Source organism: Capsella rubella, unplaced genomic scaffold (assembly GCF_000375325.1).
Source record: "Capsella rubella cultivar Monte Gargano unplaced genomic scaffold, Caprub1_0 scaffold_5, whole genome shotgun sequence".
Lineage (NCBI taxonomy): Eukaryota > Viridiplantae > Streptophyta > Magnoliopsida > Brassicales > Brassicaceae > Capsella > Capsella rubella.
Genome location: NW_006238919.1, coordinates 1,126,915 through 1,148,373, shown reverse-complemented (window position 1 = coordinate 1,148,373; position 21,459 = coordinate 1,126,915). Strand labels below are relative to the sequence as shown.

At 32.0% G+C, this 21,459-nt stretch overlaps 5 protein-coding genes and 1 non-coding gene across 8 annotated transcripts; 3 read left to right on the top strand and 3 right to left on the bottom strand.

The window, feature by feature from the left end:
• The first annotated feature begins 2,072 nt into the window (after positions 1-2,072).
• Positions 2,073-4,692, top strand: LOC17885819 (ACT domain-containing protein ACR5). The gene is made up of 8 exons (XM_006291041.2): positions 2,073-2,182; positions 2,271-2,405; positions 2,642-2,714; positions 2,806-2,851; positions 2,936-3,118; positions 3,219-3,845; positions 3,944-4,048; positions 4,141-4,692. Exons 2-8 carry the CDS (start codon positions 2,402-2,404, stop codon positions 4,471-4,473), a joined length of 1,371 nt encoding a protein of 456 aa, XP_006291103.1. The 5' UTR covers positions 2,073-2,182; positions 2,271-2,401; the 3' UTR covers positions 4,474-4,692.
• Positions 4,693-8,738: 4,046 nt separating this feature from the next.
• Positions 8,739-9,315, top strand: LOC111830434. The gene is made up of 2 exons (XM_023782266.1): positions 8,739-8,996; positions 9,080-9,315. Exons 1-2 carry the CDS (start codon positions 8,739-8,741, stop codon positions 9,296-9,298), a joined length of 477 nt encoding a protein of 158 aa, XP_023638034.1. The 3' UTR covers positions 9,299-9,315.
• Positions 9,316-10,080: 765 nt separating this feature from the next.
• Positions 10,081-11,532, bottom strand: LOC17886840 (universal stress protein PHOS32). Its single transcript, XM_006292709.2, has 3 exons — positions 11,202-11,532; positions 10,584-10,672; positions 10,081-10,505 (listed from the first exon to the last, which is right to left on the bottom strand). The coding sequence occupies exons 1-3, from the start codon at positions 11,521-11,523 to the stop codon at positions 10,218-10,220; spliced, it is 699 nt and encodes a 232-aa protein (XP_006292771.2). The 5' UTR covers positions 11,524-11,532; the 3' UTR covers positions 10,081-10,217.
• A 350-nt stretch (positions 11,533-11,882) lies between these two features.
• Positions 11,883-14,539, bottom strand: LOC17886400 (agamous-like MADS-box protein AGL3). Of its 2 annotated transcripts, none has more exons than XM_006291573.2 (8): positions 13,952-14,539; positions 13,128-13,209; positions 12,979-13,040; positions 12,803-12,902; positions 12,665-12,706; positions 12,541-12,582; positions 12,225-12,460; positions 11,883-12,117 (listed from the first exon to the last, which is right to left on the bottom strand). In XM_006291573.2, the coding sequence occupies exons 1-8, from the start codon at positions 14,134-14,136 to the stop codon at positions 12,018-12,020; spliced, it is 849 nt and encodes a 282-aa protein (XP_006291635.1). In that variant the 5' UTR covers positions 14,137-14,539; the 3' UTR covers positions 11,883-12,017. The 2 variants fall into 2 exon arrangements, with proteins under 2 accessions (XP_006291635.1, XP_006291634.1); XM_006291572.2 differs by having other exon boundaries at positions 11,883-12,114.
• A 4,868-nt stretch (positions 14,540-19,407) lies between these two features.
• Positions 19,408-19,479, top strand: TRNAT-CGU. The gene has a single exon. It is a non-coding gene; the product is annotated as a tRNA-Thr (tRNA).
• A 510-nt stretch (positions 19,480-19,989) lies between these two features.
• On the bottom strand, positions 19,990-21,357 carry LOC17886998 (protein SPIRAL1). 2 transcript variants are annotated; one of them, XM_006291884.2, is made up of 3 exons: positions 21,255-21,357; positions 20,352-20,652; positions 19,990-20,256 (listed from the first exon to the last, which is right to left on the bottom strand). In XM_006291884.2, exons 2-3 carry the CDS (start codon positions 20,634-20,636, stop codon positions 20,179-20,181), a joined length of 363 nt encoding a protein of 120 aa, XP_006291946.2. In that variant the 5' UTR covers positions 20,637-20,652; positions 21,255-21,357; the 3' UTR covers positions 19,990-20,178. The 2 variants fall into 2 exon arrangements, with proteins under 2 accessions (XP_006291946.2, XP_023638257.1); XM_023782489.1 differs by having other exon boundaries at positions 20,352-20,645; positions 21,255-21,338.
• Positions 21,358-21,459: the final 102 nt, after the last annotated feature.

Below are 21,459 nucleotides of genomic sequence, written 5' to 3'. Positions count from 1 at the left end.
ATTAAGGTTCGAGCCTAATCAGATTAATTAGGGTTGAATTAGAATTGTAACCAACACAGTTTTGTTCTTCAATTTTAATTCTTTTTTACATTTCGCCACATCCATAATAACGATATACACATTCTTCGATTGCCTTTTTAGGTTTAGTCTATTTTAAGAAGATACATTTTCTAAAATACCACTATTCCGTTATGTAAATCAAGTTTCTATATGGACTCTCATGGAAAAGGCTAACCACTTCCAAGTTGTTCTATTTGATTCTTTTTCAAAAGGTTTGTTCTATATTATAATAAAAGTATTTTATTCTCATATAAAAGATCATAGCATAGTATAATAATTTGTAGAAAGAAGAAGAGATAATGAGCAATGAAGAGGCACATGCGGCCGGCATGGTCCATCCTTATACGCATTTTCTTCTATTTGCCCCCAAAACATTTGACCTTCGAAGCCGCATGCTTTATTCTTTTCTTTATATTTTCATTATTATTGTTTTTAAGAGAATATAATCACTAATCAAACTCAACCAGAGATTTTTTTTTAATGTTAATTGTTGTCTTTAAAATTATGTTTGTACCAAAGCATGTCAACGTTTTTTTTTCTTTTGTGCGGTGTGCATGATTCTGTTAATCTCACCTTGGTAAGGATGAATTATTGAAAATTTCACCAAAATTTATGGGATTTTTTTTTTTTTTTAGCGTGACATGTGAAACATTTTTCCTAAGATTCTGGTCCTTGTCAAGTGCATAAGTAAGTGTTCATGTTCTTTACATTCTTAACTTCCAAATTCTTTGGAGTGTATTAATGCATGACATATATATTCGGCTAATTCAAGAAAGTTCGGAAAAAGACTTACAGAAAAATCCAATTGACTTGAAATCTTACAGTTTTGTGTTATATTTTCTTTATTTTTGGTAATGTATAGTTTTTTGTTATGATATTTAAAATAATTTTTCTAAATATATTATATTGATTTTTGAATTACAACGCAATCAAATATATTAATATTTTTTCGAAAACTACCACCAAAATCATAAAAAAATTCAATACTAGCATCTTCAGATTTATGAACTTTTCTCAATCTTTTGATTGAATCTAATGGGTTTTGGATTAGTGTTACTATAAATTTTCAAAAAATATTTGTTAATTTGGGTATTGCCAAGTTGGTTTGGCTTGACACTACTATGTATATACTTATCTATATATACATTATGGAAAAAAAATTAAGAGTTCAAAGCTTTATTCTTAATAATTGCATTTTTGTCATGTGAAGTGGTGTATTTTGTACAATTTTCATGTATATATATACTCCAACACAAAAAGGTTAATTGTCATTTATATTTCCAATATCTCTCCATTAATATGTATGTATTGAGTCAAAACTTTATCAATTTGTTTCTAATAACCCAAAGATTCTCTGCAATATTAATAATATTCAACCAAACTAATAATAAAGAATCTCCTAATCCGGAGATAAATTAATACTGTCTATAATCTCTTACCATTTTAAAAGAAAAGAAACTCCTAAACCGGAGATAATATAGTAATGTAAATGAATCTCTTAAACCGGAAATAAATACTGTAAATTTGACTATTAAAAAAGAAGAAATCTCTAAAACCAGAGATAAATATTGTAATGTTTTTGACTATCTAAAAAAGTGAAATCTCATAAACCGGAAATACATACTGTAACTTAATTGACTATCCTAAAAAAAAAAAATCTTTTTAAAACCAAAAATAAATACTGTAATATAATTAACTATCCAAAAAGTGAAATTTCCAACACCAGAAATAAATACTTTCAAGCCAAAAGAAAAATCTCTTAAACAAAATCCAAAAACTGTGATATACAAATTGACTATTAAAAAAGAGAAATCTCTTAAACCGGAGATAAATACACTGTGATATAATTTGATTACCCCAAACAATGAGAAATCTCCTAAACCGGTAAAACCGGTATGATTATCCTGAGAGAGAAGAAAAAAAAGAAGGGCGGCTGCTAACGTGCGCATCGGGTATTTATGAGTAAGACTCGTCTTCAATCCTCTCCTCATCACAACAACAACAACAAAAAAATAAAAATAAGTTTTTTTTTTTTTTTTTTGTTGGTGTGGACTCTTTCTTCTTTGCAGGTTTTGAGGAGAATCGTGTCGGCTGAATCTGTGTCAGACACAGCACACTCTGAGTAATTGATCGTATAGTATTTAATAATCCTTCTTCTTCTTCGTATAGTATAAATTAACAAACTTTCTCTTCTTCTCTGGCAATTACAGTTGCAAAGTCTTCGTCTTCTCTCCTTCTTCCGGAGACATACATCGATCATCAATAGCAAAAAGTGAAAGGGTTCAATAAATTTTCCCCCTTTTGATTTCTCTTCTTACACAAATCACAGACGAATTCGAGAATGGGTTCGTTACTACTTGTCTCTGTTTCTGTTTTATTCCTTTTGATTCAGTTTCATGATTGATTTTTAGTAAAAAAAATTCCGAATTCGTCTCTGTTGATTAGTTTCCTGAACTGGGTTTTGTTCAATTTTAGGTCTTTCTCTTGTTTGATCTTTCTAGGGTTTCATCTCTGTTTTTTCGTTTTCTGAAAAGGTTCTTTCTTTGTTTTGATTGAATCTATTTGGGTTTTTGGTGTTCAGATGTTTGTTTGAGCTATTCATATAATATGGATGATGAGATTGCAAAGTTCATCAAAAGAGTGAATCCACCAAGGTATTGTTTTCTCTTCTTCTTCCATTTTTATGATTTGTCTTTTCAGTTTTTTTTTTAGGCTGAGTTTCATTTGATTTATCATCATTTTTAGGGTTGTGATCGATAACGAAGTCTGCAAGGATGTTACTGTCATTAAGGTAAGTGAATTTTCATCGGATTAGGTTTTGGTTTTGAGTAGAATGGAAGAAAAGAGTATAAAACTTTTGTTGTTTGTTCTGTAGGTGGATAGTGCGAATAAACATGGAATACTTCTGGAGGTTGTTCAAGTTTTGACTGAGCTTAATCTCACTATTAAGAAAGCTTATATCTCATCTGATGGTGGCTGGTTCATGGATGTTTTCAATGTTACTGATCAAGAAGGGAACAAAGTCACCGATGATATCGTTCTTGAATATATTCGTACAGTAAGTAATAGCTTCGATCATTTTCTTGGGTTATAGTTGATATGGGTTAGTTTTGATGTTATGGTTATTAACTCTTTTGTGGTGTGTTTGATTGTTGCAGTCTCTTGGCCCTGATGAGTCTTCTTGCTTCAGTCCATCAATGAGATCATCTATTGGTGTCAAACAATCTGTCGACTTCACTGTGATTGAGCTTACAGGAACTGACAGACCCGGTTTGTTGTCCGAGCTATGCGCTGTACTTATGGATCTCCAATGTAATGTGGTAAATGCTGAGATATGGACACATAGAGCAAAAGCAGCAGCGGTTTTGCAAGTTACCGACGAAGAAACATGCTCTGCAATCACTGATCCAGAGAGGTTATCCAAAATCAGGAAGCTTCTTGGTTATGTGCTTACAGGTGGATGCAGTGGCAGAAGGTTCCGTGAACCGAAAATCACGGTTTCTTCTGCTCTCAATGAAACTTACACGGATCGTAAGCTTCATCAGTTGATGTTTGCAGATAGAGATTACGACGAATGGGAGAATAATGTTGATGATGAGGATAAATGTGGGAGAGTAATTCCAGATGTGGATGTCTCCAATTTGCATGATTTAGATTACTCAATTGTGATGATCAAATGTAAAGACAGACCAAAGCTTCTTTTCGATACCGTCTTTACTTTGACGGATATGAAATATGTGGTTTCACATGCCAGCATTGACGCTGAAGGCCCTGAAGCATATCAGGTACATATACATCTCCTCAACATTTGCTTAAGCTCTTGATTTTGTTTGGTCCACAAGTTGTCTTTTATACTGTTATCTGAATTATTGTGTTTTTGTAGGAATACTACATAAGACATACAGATGGATCTCCTGTCAAATCCGAGGCAGAAAGACAGAGAGTTATCAAATGTCTAAAAGCAGCAATCCAAAGAAGAGTCTCTGAGGTAAAAAATGGTTATTATTTGCTTGAAGAAGCATCATAAGCATGATGTGTTTGTGGCTTAACATTTAGGTTCCTGTTTCTATGTGTTTTCAGGGCTTGAAGCTTGAGCTTTGCACTTCAGATAGAGTCGGGTTACTCTCAGATGTGACTCGAATTTTCCGTGAAAACAGTCTTACAGTAACAAGAGCTGAAGTGAAAACAAAAGGAGACAAAGCTCTCAACACATTCTATGTGAGAGACGCTTCCGGCTACCAAGTTGATGCTAAAACCATAGAATCCATTAGACAAGTCATAGGTCAGACAATACTTCAAGTGAAAGGCGGAAACACAGACGCGAAACCGAGCCCTCAAGACTCACCAACAGGGTTTCTTTTCGGGGTATTCAAGTCGAGATCTTTCGTCAACTTCGGGTTGATCAGATCCTAATCCATGAAGGAAGTGAAGTGTTTCCTCAATCTGTAAATGACTCAATAGTACATTGTGTGAATACAAAAAGCTTTTAGGACAGTAAAGTTTTAGGATTCATTTTTACAGGGTTGTTTATAAATAGTATAGACTCTTGTGTAGGAAGGATTTGGTTTTTATATTTGTGGATGTATATAAATTGGATTCTTCTTTGATTTGTTCACCAATCACTTTCTACAATCGCTGGTTTGGTAAATCTCATTAGATTTCATTTGACTGGTCCAGTTGAAACATCTTTTTCACAATTGTGATAGATTTTTTTGGAACTGCTCATAATAATTAATTAATAATATACTAATCTATAACTTTTGCTTAAAGTCATAACAAATATTATAGGTCATGATCTTTTGTTGATTAGTGTGCCACATCTTTGACCATGACTGATGCCACGTGTCGTCCGTTGTATCCATAAGTTTCTCTCTATCGTTATGTTTTTTTTTAATAAGTAATATGAATCAAAAATTGAGAAAAACTTGTACCCACGAAGAGTATTTGTAATTTGTAAATTATATTATGTTTTTGTGATGTGTAATTGCTCTCATCACGATCGTTTACAAATGGACGGCAACGTTTTTGAGAAATTTCTCGATTTTGCTATAAAAATAATGCGACAATGTTCCATAGGCCCCGACATTTACTAAAAGACATCACATCTGAAAGGGCTTTTACAGACTGAGCCAATCAAAACCAGAAAATTCAGATAGGAGACAAAAGAGACAACGATGAATAAATTATAATACTAGTTTCAAAATAAATTTTTATAAAGACAAAAAGAGAGAGTTTCATTTTTTTCAAACATCAAATTATGTTTACGTTACCATGTGCTAATAGATTAATTGGTAAAGATCTCTATTAAAAGTTTAGACATCGCTTGTTCGAATAGCAATTGGGACGAAACCATATATTATGTTTTGGTTTCGGACCTGAGAGTATATATGGGTTTCGGCCCAGAACCTCTTTGATTATAAGAAAAAAAAAAAAAATTATGTTTACGTTTATATGGCTTTGTTTTTTTTCTTTTAAAATATTTTAAAATTGATCATAAATATTCTTAGAGAGCAATACACAAACGAAAAGTTCTTCTATAGGTGTATAACGTTATATTTGCAACTAACAAAAAAATAAATTTATATATAAAAAGGTATTTATATTTGCTAACAATGTGAAATGAGGTATACAGAAAACAAAATAAAAACAAATCTAGGCCAAATTAAGCAAACCAGAAGAGGAACGGAAAAAGGTGACAGACCAATCTCAAATTCTCAATCTTACGGCACCATTATTGGTGGTATCTTAAAAAGCTAAAATACCCCAATTTTACAAAAGAAAAATCTTATATCAAATCTTTTTTTTGCAAAATTGGGGTATATAATGTTGGTCTTATCATTCATATCCAATCAAGTTTGGACTATTGTATAGTATCTCGTAGCTAGATTCCTAGTTGACATGCATGCACGTATCGATATTAGTGTCCTCATGGGTAGGTTTTCATAGGTGAAACATCAAGGCTTTGAATGGAGATAATAAATATGGCAGAGCAGATCAAGCATTTCAAATATACCAGCAGAACAAAAGCAAATTAAGCAGATATGGCATATTAAATGCAGATAAAGTTTTATTAATTTTTTATTAGAAAAGCAGTTCATTTAAAAACACACCAAATCTCCAGTTTTTTTACTGTTCATAGTGCAGTACAAATATCCTTCTTATTTTTGATCTGCTAGCAGATCACTTATTTTTTAATAATATTTTCTTTTTTGAACTGCCATTATATTAATTTTGTGTGAATGGAGAAAAAATAACAGTTCCCCCATTGTGTGTATTATCTGCTTTTGTTCTGCCCTTCCATTCAAGGCCTAATTTCCCACGACTTCTGTTTTCATTTTTTTTTCCTTTTTCCCTTTTTAATACTCAAATTGTCATCATCATGATTCATGATATTAAATCATCGTAAACATAATTTCGCTGTCACATCTTCATCATCATGTTATCTTCTCTCTTTTTTTTTCCACAATAATTATAGAATTAGCTTATAAAAAACTCAATTAAAACAACAATTGTTCACATACAGAACATAATACGGAGTAGAACGGATATTTCGTGTCAACTTATCCGCTTGAACATTTGCATTTCAAGAAATAAGAAATAATGAAAAAATAAAAAATTCTTCCTTGTCAACAATTATATATACAAAGAACGTCGACCATTCGAGCGAAAAGACACCATTTTCACCAAATCCAAACAATCTGTAAAAAAAATATCATCTCTAAAATTATGCCCGATCATACATTAAATCATCCACACCAAACTTCTACTTCAGAATGTAGAAGTGAAAGACTCCGTCGAGAAAAAAAAATAAAAATTCTCGAAACTTTTCATATATTTTTGTTCTAAATATAATCACTGCATGCAAAATATAATAAAATTCATCACCGTTTGGAGATGATAAATAATAAATCAGTTACGTTTAAAATTGTTTCGATTCCCATTAAATTTGTTTACGAACTACGAAGTATTTTATCCAAAAAAAAAAAACTATTCGTCCTTAGAAATTCCCAATCAACTCCAAACTGTACCATTCAATTCTAATAAACAGTCGTAATTAAAGTCTCTTCCCTAGTAAATTGAGTTTTAAATTCACACATCTTCTAACAAATCGTTTGGCATCACATCTACACAACTATAAAAAAAGAAGTCACATGTAACTCTTCTTCCTCTCCAACCAACAGTTAAGTAAAATCTGAAAACTGTGACTACCATATCTTAATATATACATATATCAAAATGAGCGACACCAACAGTAACAGTAACGAGAAAAAATCATATCTTGGAATCGCCATGGCCGTCGTAGGTGTCATCGGAGCTGTTGCCGGATTGTTCTCCGGAATGGGTTCGGACCCTAACATGAAGACAATGAAGGCTCCAGGGAAGGATGGTAGAATTTCAAGGAATGCATTCGAAAGCAACCCCAAAGCCTATTTTCGAAACCTTCGTAACAAATAAGTATTTGAGTATGTGTGAATAACAATACTTAGCTAGGTTTCATGTGATATGTCATATGTACCGTGTTATGATTGTTATGTTTTAATAAAAGTTTATTCTATTTTACTCCTTTTCTTGTTCAATATTCATTGTTCGTAATCACGAAATTTAAATTTTGCTGCGTCAGACCAGAAACATATTACCAAGACTCATCTCCTATTTTGATTAATACATATAGAAAAAGATTCAGTTCTGAACATTTACGGGAGAGAGAAAAGAGCGATATTGTGGTAATGATATTTTTAGATATGATGAAGATAAAAAATATTAAAACAAAATGCTCAATTTGAAAAGTGGATTATCACCTTTGATTTTTCTACAATAAAAAAAAAAAACTTCTTACAAAATATTTCATAAACAGTTAGTTGCAAAATGAAAGGAACTGAAACCTTTCTATCTTGGCTTCTTGCAAAAAAGTCTTGCATGAACAGTAAGTTGCAAAATGGAGTTAGGGTAATGCAAAATTGAGGAGAAGTGGTTGCGCATATGATCTTGTACCAATATATACGAGAAGTAGTGTGTGAGCTCGACGATGTCTTTTGGCGTTTTATTCTTATGATTTAATTTTATCAAGGAGAACCATACATGCATAACACTAGTGTGAACTTGTATAATTTTACTATTTAACTTTCTTAATTATTTAATTTTTGGTGACATCAAAACCATAGGATAACAAATCAAAATTTTAGTAGTTGAAGTTTAAAATTTTTAATTTTCTCATCTTTAAAGTTATGGTTTAGTTTCCTTCTACTAATTAAAGGGAGTATAGTTTTTTCCTATCCTTAATTACTTTTTTTTTTTATATATAAAGGGATTATAGTCCCCAATCTCTGTTGAAGACCTTCATGAAATTAAAACTAACCTCATAATTATTTTACATCTTCTAATCTACCGTTTGGTATTCTAATAAATTTCACGCAATTACTACTGTAATACAGTACTCAACAAAACAGCCAATCCCAATTTGGAGTTTTAAGAGAAAAACCAAACGTTGTAATAAAACCATGCGTATGTAGAGTTCAAGTTCCCACTTATTTTGTGTCTTTTCATATTTCCTAGAAACTTGAAACGAGTTTCTGACATTAACCCTTCATTAACTAATTTTCACATAAATTTACTTACATTTATAATTTCTGGTATCGTGTGAAACTATACGAATACAAATTTTGAAGAAGAGCAAAATAATGGTTTTCTTCGAGGCATTGAGTGCCCTAGCAAGCGCCACCGTTAATACGATAAACTACGTCGGCACTGCAAAAGCCGCCGTGAATGTCGCAATGGATGTCTTCAACGTTGCTAAAACCGTCGCCGGAGCTATCTCTGATGCCAAATCTTCCCGGGGGAGGAAAGACGATGTAATATCCAAAGATGTCACACAAATGACTCAAGCTGATGACTTCTCACTCACTCAAGCGGAGAAGAAAGACATTTTGTTTTGCTTGGTAAGTATTGTTTAATCAAATTTTTAACAACACTTTATATGTTATTAATGTTCTTACAATCTCACCTTATATTATGTATGTAGCTAGCAGCGAATAGGATGAAACAAGAAAGTTCATCATTTTCCCAATCATACGAAGAAAAGTATATGCAAACGCAACGAGAGCTTAGTGAAGCTAAACTAAAGATTCAAGAATTGGACAAGAAATACGAAGATATTGCATATTGGAGTCTAGTAATGACTCAACTTCACCCTTATTTGATCCCACCATCTCGACGCAACCAAACTTATAGAACTGAATAATGTTAAACATTGAAACCGACGACATCACACTTGATTTATGAGAATGTTTTTTTGTAGTTCTTCGTTTTCAAATCTAAATGTTTTTTTTTGTAGTTCTTCGTTTTCATATCTAAATGTTTTTAAACTCTTTAAATTTAATTTGAGTTTCGTATTTTAATTTTATTTTTTGTAATTTATATCAATTTTAGAATCTTTTTTTTTAGTCTAGACCATCCTCATTATATTTATTAATCTGCATGATCTATTTGAAAAATATATGGAGTTTCTTGGAATTATTATTTGTCCGAATTATTATATTCTTTGATGGAATAATAATAATAAAGATATTTCATATGATTTGTTAAATATATATTTCTCTTTTCCTATTATGTTTTCAAGTATTTGTAACATTTTAATTTAACTTAAATATTACAAACTTTTAAAAATGTAATTTATGTCTAGTCACTGTAATGTCAAAATAAAAAACACACAAAATTAATTGTAGCATATGTGAATGAATGTATAACAAAAACAAAAAAAACATTCAAAATTCTCAAGACGTCTTTCAAAATGTAGTAGTGTAAGTGTAGTACCCCAAGAGTCTATCTAAAGTTTGCTTAGAAACCCGAAACGAGTTTCAAAGTCCTCTGAATCGTTCTAGGAAATTGAACATCGTTCAATAAATGAGCCAATCAAATCTTGATCTATGTATAACTTCTCATCTACCTATATTTCTTTATTTTTCTTGATAAAGCTTTGCTTATATTACTATCATATTTTGATGATGAACACAAGAACAAACATTGACAAATTATAAAGTCTTTACATGAAAACAAATTCTTTTGACGAATACAGACCATCAATTTGGAAAGATTCATTTCGATTACAAAATAAAAAGTGGAATTTAAGATCAATTTGGTGTGATGTAATAATGAGATAATTAAGCCAAGAGCCAGAAATCTTTGTGACGTTTCGTGGTGATCAAGTAACCTCCATTGTTACTCTTCTTCCTTACGGCAATAGCCATACAATCAGAGTTATGAATGCAATACTCAACAACTCCTCCTCCCATTCCTCCCTTCGCACGCCATTTCCAGATCACGCGCCACTTGGAGGTTCTCTTTCTCTGCCCTAGAACCAAAACTCCTGCTCCTTGTTTCTTTGATTCCTCAACTATCGTCTTCCCTTTCTCCTCTGCCGTCTCCACCACCACTACCTCTGTTTTGACCTGAAATCAAAACCCACTCAAATTAACTCTAGCTTTGACATTAAAATCAATATCGATTTGTTGTAACCTAAAGCTTACGTTAGGTTTCTTGAGTTGGCAAAAGTTCTTCAACGGATGAACTAATTCATGAGCCCTTGAGTTTCTCTCCCTTTGTGTCTCATCTATAGCTATTAACATAATAAACTCAGTGATTAGTCAATAGAGACTTAAATAAGGTGTAGATGTCAAAGCATGCTAGTACATCCAAAATTCCTAAACAAACAAACAAAATAAATAGGGACATATAAAAAAAAACTATGAAATTTATCACCTAAAAGTGTGTTCAATGAGAAATTTTTAGCAAAATTTTAATAGTTTCTTCACTTATTTATTAATGAAACAGAGAATTTAGATTTGTACTTTTTTATAATTAACATCTCTAACACAAGGGTTCTACATAAAATCCTAAACCCCTTTTTAAAACCACTTAAACCTAACAATTTGATTAAACAAAGAAAAGAAATTAATATTGGGCCGAACAAGCGCAAAACATTATATGAGGCCCAATAACTCAAAAGAGCCGGTCCAGATTTTATTCAGGCAATATATAATATGGTTCCAATTTTGGCTCTAAAGGGTCATGACATTCATCTCTAACTTAGAGGTTTAGTAAATGCAAAACATGAGTATAGATGTAAAAACTATTTGTAGAGATACCTTGTCCTACGGGTGTTTTTGTAACATGGAGGAGAGTGATATTGTCTTCATCTTGAACACAATGTGTTAATGCCCATTGAAGAGCATTCTTAGATTGTGAAGTTGTGTCCACAACAACCATCACTTTCCTCCCACTCTCAACTTGAACTCCTCCTTCACCACCATTCTTATTAGCTTCCTCTGCTTTCAGATTCTTACTATGCTTCGAACCGTTCTTTCTTGAACCAGAAGTGCTTCCTTCATCCAACGATTTGCTCGAAGACGATCCTCCTTTGAATGATGTCCTGATCTTATTCACCCAATACCCAGCTGGTTTCCCCATTCTCTTGTGTGTTTCTGCTCTGTTATCTTTGAGATTTTTTCTTGTGTTTTAAATACTGTTATGTTTGGTTTTGGTTGGAGCCATTTCTTGAACGTGCGTGCCATGAAAATTAAAAAAGGATTTTGGACTTGTTCAATATAATCCAACCTGGCAAAATTCTCATAATTTTTATATAATTTCTTTAGGTCTTTTAATTATCCATATCACAATCTTGATACAAATGCAGAGCACTACTTGTTTCAGAATCCTATTCTTGATATTCATATTTATAATATTTAAAACAAAACATTGTATGTTAAAAAGCTCAAAAACAATGTTATATATGTCAAGAGAGCTAAAAAAAAGGTAATGATCTGGGGTTTGACATTACAGCGCTTGATTATATAACAGAGTTTGTAATAATTAATGAACAATGTTTCTCTGGCAAAACTTAAAGGACACAAAGCAATAATGATCTTTGATCTATAAAACACACATATATGTATATCATCGTTTCAGACCATCCACCCTGGGAAGAATCCGTTAACATTCTGTGATGTTGTTGCAGAGTTGTTTGCGTTTGTCATAGCAGCATGATTGTGATTGTAATGACTGCTAATTATATCAAAACATTAAAGAAACACAAGTAAAGGTTACATGTTTCTGACAATGTGATAAGGAGAATCAATTCAAGGGTCTTAATTATTTGTTTATGTGAATACCTCATTTGCAATGCTACATTGCCTTGTAGTGGCTTGAAGAAACCTGCTTCTTGAATTGGAGGGTTCGGTTGATAAGAGCTCATGCCTTGTTGTTGTTGTTGTTGTTGTTGTTGTTGTTGTTGTTGTTGTTGTTGTTGTTGCTGCTGTAGTTGTTGTTGTTGCTGTAGTTGTTGGGAATGTTCTGCCGCAGAAGCTCCCCAAACCGATTGAGTAAGCGCAGCATCACTTTCCTCCAACTGAGAAAGATACAAGGAATGTTTAAAGAGGTCTCAAAGGATTCAGTTTCTTGAGATAGAAGATTTCGATTGATAGCTACCTTTTTCCTAAGGTCTCTGTTGGTTTCCAATAACATTTCCTCCTGTAAATTGATGAATATGAGAGAGTGTATTGCATTGAGATTATGGACATTGTGTAATTCGTATTGTGTGTAATGTATGTACCTTTGTTTTGAGATCAGATAGTTGATCAAGCATTGACCTAGCCTGGCAATAAAAAAGAAGCCAAGATTTGGTACATGTTCTATCTAAATGGCTCTCAGGACCAAACTATAGACTAAAAACTTGTCTTTAGTTTTGTACCTTGGTTGATCTTATTTGTCTTAGTGATGCATCTACTTGGCGTTCAAGCTGCTCAAGCTCATTCACTCCCATCTCGGCTAGCTCTTCACCAAGCAAATGCCTAGAGAGAAGGCATATTAAATGATAGGATTGAGCAATCTACATTTAAAATGTGCTACGAATCAAGCTATACATACCTTTGTGAATGTTGAAGGTTTTCAACTCTTGATTTGAGCTTCAAGTAGTCTTGGTACTTATCCTGGCAGTTAAGATAAATTTAATGCCAACTTCAGTAACTATGAGGTCAGTCTCTGACCACTGATATAGATATAGAAAAGATGTTTACCTGCAAGTCTTTAGCTGATTGATTTGGGTCCATTGTTGCATAACTATGTTTTCTATACTTATCAACCGTCTTCGCCATACCACTTCACATAAACAAATATTGATCATTGAACTTAAAATGCCTCATACGGTCAAGCAAAAACCCTTTAAAGCTTTCTAAAACATCTATGTTAAAAAACCAAGAATATCAAGATCATCATGATGTTTTTAGCAAGAACTTAGAGACTTTGTTAATAAAAAAACAATAAAGAATACTTTGTTAATTATGTGCAAAAAGAAATTGTGAAATTTGAGTATCATCACAGTTGTCTCTTTAACTTTAATAAGATCATCATAATAAGTACTTGAGAGAGATACTAACTTAAAGAAGTAGTCAAAGTATTTTTTATATATATCTTTACAGCTTTGTGTGTATATCCAGAGGTCAATTCTTTGTCTCTTTGGAAACTTGGATCAACACTCAATCTCATGTGTAAAAGCTTTAACTATATTATTATGTCCTATATAGTTTCTATACACAAACCTTATGTACTTTTTTCTTCTTTAATCCAAGCTATGTCTATAGTTTTAATCATCATCTAGAGCACCTAGCTAGCTAAGACCCTTGTAACTAAATTTGATCATCCTTTGTTAAGTACTTAATATCACTCTCTGGGAGAGAGAGCCAGATTTGTTCATAATAAAACCCAGAACTAACAAAAGAAATGAACCCTAATCATCTAATTAATTGTAACACAATCAAGAAAAAGACACAATATATATTTTCAAAGAATCAAAACCCTAAATCTGAAAGAAAGAAGTGGATCAAAGATTAGAGAGTTGTACCTAGGGCTGCTGCAAAATTCGTAGAGCTTGCCACGGTTAGAGAAAATGAGAAGAGCAATCTCAGCATCACAAAGGACAGAAAGCTCATAAGCCTTCTTAAGCAAACCATTCCTTCTCTTTGCAAAAGTAACTTGTCTATTGATCTTGTTCTCTATCCTCTTCAGCTCTACTTTGCCTCTTCCCATCTCTCTATCTTCTTCAACACAATCAACAAACCAAAAAAAAATAAAAGAAACCCAACTGAAAAGTTTCTTCCTTTACTTACCCCTAAAGCAACAAGTGAAGCTTTATATACACACACATAGATAAAGGTAGTATTATAAAGTACAAGTGAAATGTGTAGAGTGTATGTAGAGAGATCTTGTCTAAAAAAAAAGGATTCTGGTTCTTAATCTAGGGCATGAATTGGTTTCCTCATTACTTGTCCCGGTGATGACTCTGGTGGTGGTGGTGGAGGAGGAAGGAGAGATATTGTGGTAGTGGTGGTGGGTGGGCCAGTTTGTGTTTCAGGGTTTCTTCTTTTGTTGGAATGATTTTGAAGAGAATAAAAAAGAGCTTTGTGTTGGTTTTGCAGAGATGCTAAGCCATTCTTGGCCAAATAAAAGCTTACAAACTTATATCCCAATCTCATAAACTTTCCTTTTATAAAAAAGATAAAATAAAAAATATCTTTAAAGTAATTTTTTTTATATACACACATTATTTTATTCTTGAGAATATATATATTATTATTATTTCTCTGTACATCTTTTGTTTTTTATAGAAAATAAAAATTGATTCCTAGTACTTTTTCTAATGAGAGTTAAGATATCTCTCTCTCTTTCTAGTCTCTAGTCCAAACAAAATGCTCTAACTTTTCTCTTTCACCCTCCTCCATTGGATTTCAAGAATGATTATATATTTTTATATAAATAGATTGAATTCTTTCATCAGATCTAGTCCATAGTTTAATAATATGCTCAAAAAAAGAAATAAGAAAAAGATTCTATATATAACCTATAAAGATGCCTTAAATAGAGCATATTCATAAGTCCAAATCCTATCTATTTATCTGGTTATGTATTATTATTGTTCATGAAATTATGAAAAAACAAGTAAAATAAAGTTTATTTTTTTTCAGGTATTGACACGTTTAGATTATGTATAGATAGAGAATAGAACACTATAATGCATATATATTGTGAAATGAAAGTAAGAAAATGATAGGCTTCTTAAAAGATATGTTTTTTTCTTTCTTCTTTGCTTCTCTTTGCCGACAGGTTCTTTCGTATGACAGCTACTTCACGATCGTTTAAATGCATAGAACGGATCTATACGGTTGCAAACAAAATTATGTCACACACTGAAATGGTTAATCTGATATAGTACGTACTATTTACTATTTTAAGAGAAATGTTTTTTATTTCACAAAGTTTTTTTACGTTTCACGTGTACTATTTATGTCTTCTTTTTCATATATATTGAGACATTGTCATGGTTACATATTGATCTTGTTCAGTAATATAAGATTAGATGTTTAAGAATATGTAATCTAGCATTAATTAGAGGGTTTTCGTGTTTAGGTTTTCTTTTAAAAGGAGGTATGTATTTTGATTATGTTATGTCTAATCAAAAAAGTCCTTACATAAATACAGTATTATCATTTACGTAACGGCTCTAGATTTCAGATTTATATATCAAATCTTGATTTCAAGCTAAATATTATATAGATTTAGTTATAACAATGACTCATCGATGCTCGAAACAAACATTGTAGATTTATGAACAGTTTAGCTCTCAAATCCTAAGATTTTCAACTTTTTCTGTATGATGCTTCTTTTTAATACGAATAGTTTTTTTTTTTACTTAAAAGAAAAAGCTTGGTAATTGCTTGACAGGTTAATTTGTAGGATGCTTCTTGTCAGGTAAAATTTTTGTTTTTCTCATTTCTTCTCATGGCATCTTATACTATATATATCTCCGGCTACATCATGATGATGATGGTTGTTAATTTACTCTCATGTGACATGTCTCTCACACAACTCTTTTCTAAACTTTGCTTGCTGACTCATGTTTCACTTGGTATACACCTTAGTTATCTTGTTCAACCTATTCATCAATTCAATTTTTTTCTAACACAATTATTTTTTTTTTTTTTCATTTTAGTTGATTAATTATCTTCTTGATGGAAACTTGATGTACATATCTTATCTTTATCATCAAGTAAAAAATGAACCTTATCATCTACGCACTCGCTATCCTCCACCATTCCTTTTATAATTCCGATTTCCGAGTGGTCACCTTATTACAATATGCAACATATAGATTAGATGCTTTAGTAAACATCTAAGAAAAAGGAATAAATACGTGAGAATACTTGCAATATATGCTATTCCATCTTCTATATTGATGGATATATAGTTAAGGTAGATAATACTTGCACTAGTCGTGATCAACCGTACCATTTTAATATCTGTACATATCTCCACAAATTACTATATGTTGTCACAAGTGAATTGTTGGCTAAGTATATGTTTTATCTAGTTCAGAAACAAAAAGAGTCTAGTTAAGAAAAGAAAACAAAATATAAGAATAGCTAGTTTTGCAAGAACCACCAAAATCCAAAACGATAATTTGAAAAGAAAACAATAATAATACTCTCAGAAACTCGATTATTACTTCTGTTCGTTTCTGTATATATTTGGGGGTAGCTAGTAGCTACTAGCAATTCTCTCTTCTGTTGAGGAGAAGTCCCTTGGATGTACGATTATGATTTTATATTATTTTGTAGACACAAAGATAATAAAAACCCGTAGGTCCATTTATATAATACGGTACTCCATGTAAGTTATTACTATTGTCTTTGGTTAAATGGGAATAGCCGTAGTATAGGTTTCATGACACCATATGTAACGTAGCATTTCTGATGCTTCTTCTGCATATATTTAGACTAACAAACTGGAACTATATTAGACCCCATGATGGGCTAAGAACCCTAGTTACTCTTTACTCCATGGAGACCATATGCATAGCATAGGCATTTGAATATGTTTGTTGAGACACGAACTTTTAACAACTTTTTTCTGGTTCTCTGCAGCATTTAACGTTGATTGGAATCTCTTTGAAAAATATTGTACTTCATGTTAAAATATTTATATACTTATGTGAAAAATATAATCTCCTTTGTTAGAAAAGACTTCCACACACCTTACTACAATAATGTGCCACCCTTTACTAAATTTACTAAATCACTAAGATCGTTTTATTTGGTAAATCGAAATGGTACGCCATACTTTAAAATAAGAAATAATAGATATTATTTTATTTTAAACATTACAAATAGTAGAATTAATTTAAAATAATTTTTTACCTAGAATAAAAACATTTAATAAAAATTTAAAATAATTTTTTGTAAGATAATTGTGTACTTTTTTTGGAGATACTCTTTCTTTTTAATCTCTCACTCACTCTTAACAAATCCAAACGTAAGATGAGGGAAGCATACGCAGGCCACAGGTTTGAGAAATGTAAGAGAGGGACAGAGTAGGGATACGTGTCGAGTTCTCGTTGGCGTAAATAATAGTTATGTTTTCGGATGTGTTGGTGTGATTGAAACGAAACAGTCCATAAAGTACATCACGTGCCTGGATTGACACGTGTCGTTCTCTTGTGTAGATTTGTGAATATTTGTGAAAACACAGAACAAAAGATTTGCAATTCTTATAATTAACACATTCTCTCATATTATAACAGAACATTAGATAGAACTTGAGGTTTTGATATCACGTACCGAAATTTCGGAATGTGCGTAATAGAAAACTGTAGTAAACCAATTGGACCAAAAGTAGATTTGCGTTTGGTTCGGTTTGTAGATCCCAAATTCGGTTTTGGTTCCGAATTGATTGTTTTTTTTTTTGTGTGGTAAAAGTACAACTGAATTTTTTTAAATTAAATCTTATAACAACATATTATATTATTGGTTTTATATACGAACAAAAATATTCAATAAATGTACAATTTAAATAATTTAATATTGTATTTGTATAACCAAATAAAATACAAAATGGGGTATTTCATAATTTGAAAAAAATGTCAAACTATAGAGCTAAAATGTAAAGCAATTTGCCATCAACTTGATCAATGAAAGATGGTTTACTTATCTCTAATACACCATATTCATAATCCATGTTAATGAAAACTAGTTAGGTACAACGAATTAAATCTAAAGCTGAGGTCAGAAAAATAATCTGGTGTTTCAAATATTGTGACAATAAATTTGACTCTCTTAATTTTTTTTCACCATTGACGAGCTGGACCTTTGGTATAAGATAGACTACACGTACTATGTCGTTGTTCGTCAGCAACTGATATAACACAAATTTCAGTATAATTTAATAATCTACTATATTAATATTATAAAGACTCTCATAAACTACATTACTATACCATAATCTAATTAAAGTGATACAATAATCTTATTTATCATTTTATAGTAAGTGAGCTATCATTTTATGATTATTAATATAGTAATTATATTTATTAATATATGATTATTAATAGATAATCACCACAATTAAAACGAAGTGACATTGATATTTATTTAAATAATTGAATCAATTTTTTTTTTTTTATCATGGTAGCCATTTTTTGATGTGAAATGAAAGATGTTTAATATTAAGTAAATCAACTAATAAACCCATGCAAATTTAGTTCAACCAAGAAAAGTTAATATTTTTTTTTTTTTTTAAACCAGTAGAATGAAACACAATGTCATTGTATAAGAATAATTAGATGCTCATATAGTAAAAACATATGGGTAATTATTATGTAAGTTAATATTCAAAGAAAATAATTATATAGTTATATATAAGTTATTATTTCACTATTACGTATTTCTAAAAAGCGATATACACTAACACCAAAACGTTTATTTTGTTTCGATCAATCTTTAAGTTAATATATAGTGTTTACTTTTAAATTTGCATCTTTTTCATGTATTTGAATAAAGTTCAGACGTACAAGCCATTACGAAACCAAAATTATTACTGTTGTAGTTGCAATTATATTCATTTAGCAAAGCTTACATATGGTGCAAGAAATGGAACCATCCTGCATTGAAAAGATTTTAGTCCTAACAATTTTTTTATCCATCTAATCTGACGAGAATTAAAGTTTACATCATATCTCTAAATTATAAATTAAAGTGACCATCTCCAAATCATTTATAAAAAATCGAATTAGAACTTGCATCTCTCCCAAATATTTTTATTATTTGTCATTTCGACAAAAAAATTTCACACCCTATCAAACTGCTTATCTATCTTTTTATTACTCCTTACTATGTTCTATTGTTCTATCTTTATTGCCTACATCATTTTGTTATAATCGTTTAAATTTAGCAAACAAGAAAAATTTGCTGTAAATTAATACTACTAATTTTATAAAAATATTATACTGAATAATGTCAATGCGTGAGTGCCTCTGTAGCATAGTGGTATTGCGTTCGCTTCGTAAGCGAAAGGCCGCGAGTTCGATCCTCGCCGGAGGCTTACAGAATATCCATTACTTATCTTTAATTTTATTTTTATACTGTAATGGGCCAAAGCCCAATGGTCTCTCTTATCTATATATCCATTACTTATCTTTAATTTTATTTTTATACTATTATGGGCCAAAGCCCAATGGTCTCTCTTATCTATATATCCATTACTTATCTTTAATTTTATTTTTATACTGTTATGGGCCAAAGCCCAATGGTCTCTCTTATCTATATGTCTAGACGCTATAGTATCTCTTGACTGTTCTTTTGTTAAATGTCCCAAATACAATAAGCCCAAATTGAAATCGGCTTAATAGGATCATAATTCACACAAACTCATCGTCGTCGTGTCGTCCACCGACTCTAATCTGATATTTTAAGAATAGTCGTTTCCGTTGAGGTGATGGCAACAAGCGTCGGTGGCCATGGTACTATCCTAGTGTGTGTAATGTATTCGATCACTGAGTGATTTTCAGAACTTGTGCTTTTGCATTGATGGTTAATAACAGACAACTTGAAGTTTTTTTTTTTTTTTTTTTTGTTACGATTCAAAACATTTTTCAGCAGAATATTACAGATAAAGAGTTGAGACAAGGAGAGACGAGAAACCGACTTCTCATCATTTAAAGGCTCACATCAAACAGTTTTTATAGCGAGAAAATGATAGCAAAGACAATGCATAGATAGATATACGCCTTTGCAAATTATTCTACTTCCCACCAGTGAAGAGATAATCCAAAGATGATCCTCCTCCAGGAGCTGCATGCACTTTGGTCGAAGGACGGTCCTGTTGAGAGATAGATAAACCATCAATGTGAGTGAGTCTCATTACCATATCATTCACAAATATTCGAGTAAAGGACACAGAAAACCAAAACATACAGTGAGGAAGTTGCCGGTGTTCTGTCCTTCAGCTCTTGCATAGTTGTTGACAGGAGTTTTGATACCAGCTGGAATCTGCTTGTTGACCTCAGCTGGTTCAACTGGAGTAGTAGCAGTCGTGAGCGCGGTTGCAGTCGGAGCTGATACAGGTGGTGCAGTGCTGTTGTTGGTTTCAGTAGGAGCAGGACGAGGAGCTGGAGCAGGCTTAGGAGCAGGAGCGTCACTACCACCAAAGAGATAGTCCAATGAGCTTTGACCTCCACCACAGCTGTTTCCACGACCCATTTTTATAAACTGAAACCTAGCAACAAAGCCAAAACCCAATATATAACTATGAACTTCGAAAGCATCATCATCATTATACATTCAATATGCTAATATTGGTATAAAATCACACAAATATGTAACAAGTGAGACTGAACTCAATTATGAAATGCTGCTTCTGTCATCAATGCATAAAAGTTTCTTACAAATTCACAATCAGAGATGAAAGATTCAGAGCTCCTAGAAGATAAACACACAAAACAACAACATAGGCCAATGCAAAATCCGCAACTAAATTATTTTCACAATTCTCGACGAATCTTAGTAAGAACAACAAGACAATTTTTCCCAGGAAGTATCAGAGGAAGAAGAAACCTAGTTTCGTAAGCCAATTTTGAAGGTAACGGAACAAGTGCGAAGAACAATCTCAGATCTAAGATTATAGAATTCGAATCACCATTTTGTAAAATTCCTGAATCTACGAAATCAGTAAGAGTCGGAATCTCCTAAATTAAGGCTTTAAAAAACACCATAACTGAGAGATCAAAATCAGAAGAATCTACGATCTAAACTCCCCTATGAACATGAGAGAAACGAAATCAAAGCGATCTAAAGGGTTTTAGGGGAGGAGAAACAAACCTTTGGTGAAAACTCGCGATCAGATCTAGAAGAAGAAACTGAAGAAGATGAAGCAAAACGCAGGACTCGGCACTGACTACTGAGTCATAGAAGCGAGCCACTCTATATATAATAAGCTCACTCCGGTTTAGCTAGTGTGAGGTGTTCCGGTTCGATTTATCGGTTAACTAGGACAAAGCAAAAAACTTTTAAATTTTTGATTAGT

Excerpts from the sequence above, each read along its gene's own strand:
- LOC17885819 (XM_006291041.2), top strand. Across the intron at positions 2,852-2,935 it reads AGGATGTTACTGTCATTAAG|GTGGATAGTGCGAATAAACA; the intron begins GTAAGTGAATTT and ends TTTGTTCTGTAG. Across the intron at positions 3,846-3,943 it reads AAGGCCCTGAAGCATATCAG|GAATACTACATAAGACATAC; the intron begins GTACATATACAT and ends GTGTTTTTGTAG.
- LOC111830434 (XM_023782266.1), top strand. The coding sequence starts at position 8,739 with ATGGTTTTCTTCGAGGCATTGAGTGCCCTAGCAAGCGCCACCGTTAAT. Across the intron at positions 8,997-9,079 it reads AAGACATTTTGTTTTGCTTG|CTAGCAGCGAATAGGATGAA; the intron begins GTAAGTATTGTT and ends TTATGTATGTAG.
- LOC17886840 (XM_006292709.2), bottom strand. The coding sequence starts at position 11,523 with ATGGGGAAACCAGCTGGGTATTGGGTGAATAAGATCAGGACATCATTC. Across the intron at positions 10,673-11,201 it reads AAAAACACCCGTAGGACAAG|CTATAGATGAGACACAAAGG; the intron begins GTATCTCTACAA and ends TTATGTTAATAG. Across the intron at positions 10,506-10,583 it reads GCCAACTCAAGAAACCTAAC|GTCAAAACAGAGGTAGTGGT; the intron begins GTAAGCTTTAGG and ends TTTTGATTTCAG.
- LOC17886400 (XM_006291573.2), bottom strand. The coding sequence starts at position 14,136 with ATGGGAAGAGGCAAAGTAGAGCTGAAGAGGATAGAGAACAAGATCAAT. Across the intron at positions 12,583-12,664 it reads TATCTGATCTCAAAACAAAG|GAGGAAATGTTATTGGAAAC; the intron begins GTACATACATTA and ends ATCAATTTACAG. Across the intron at positions 12,118-12,224 it reads AATGTAGCATTGCAAATGAG|CAGTCATTACAATCACAATC; the intron begins GTATTCACATAA and ends TGATATAATTAG.
- LOC17886998 (XM_006291884.2), bottom strand. The coding sequence starts at position 20,636 with ATGGGTCGTGGAAACAGCTGTGGTGGAGGTCAAAGCTCATTGGACTAT. Across the intron at positions 20,257-20,351 it reads ACACCGGCAACTTCCTCACT|GACCGTCCTTCGACCAAAGT; the intron begins GTATGTTTTGGT and ends ATCTCTCAACAG.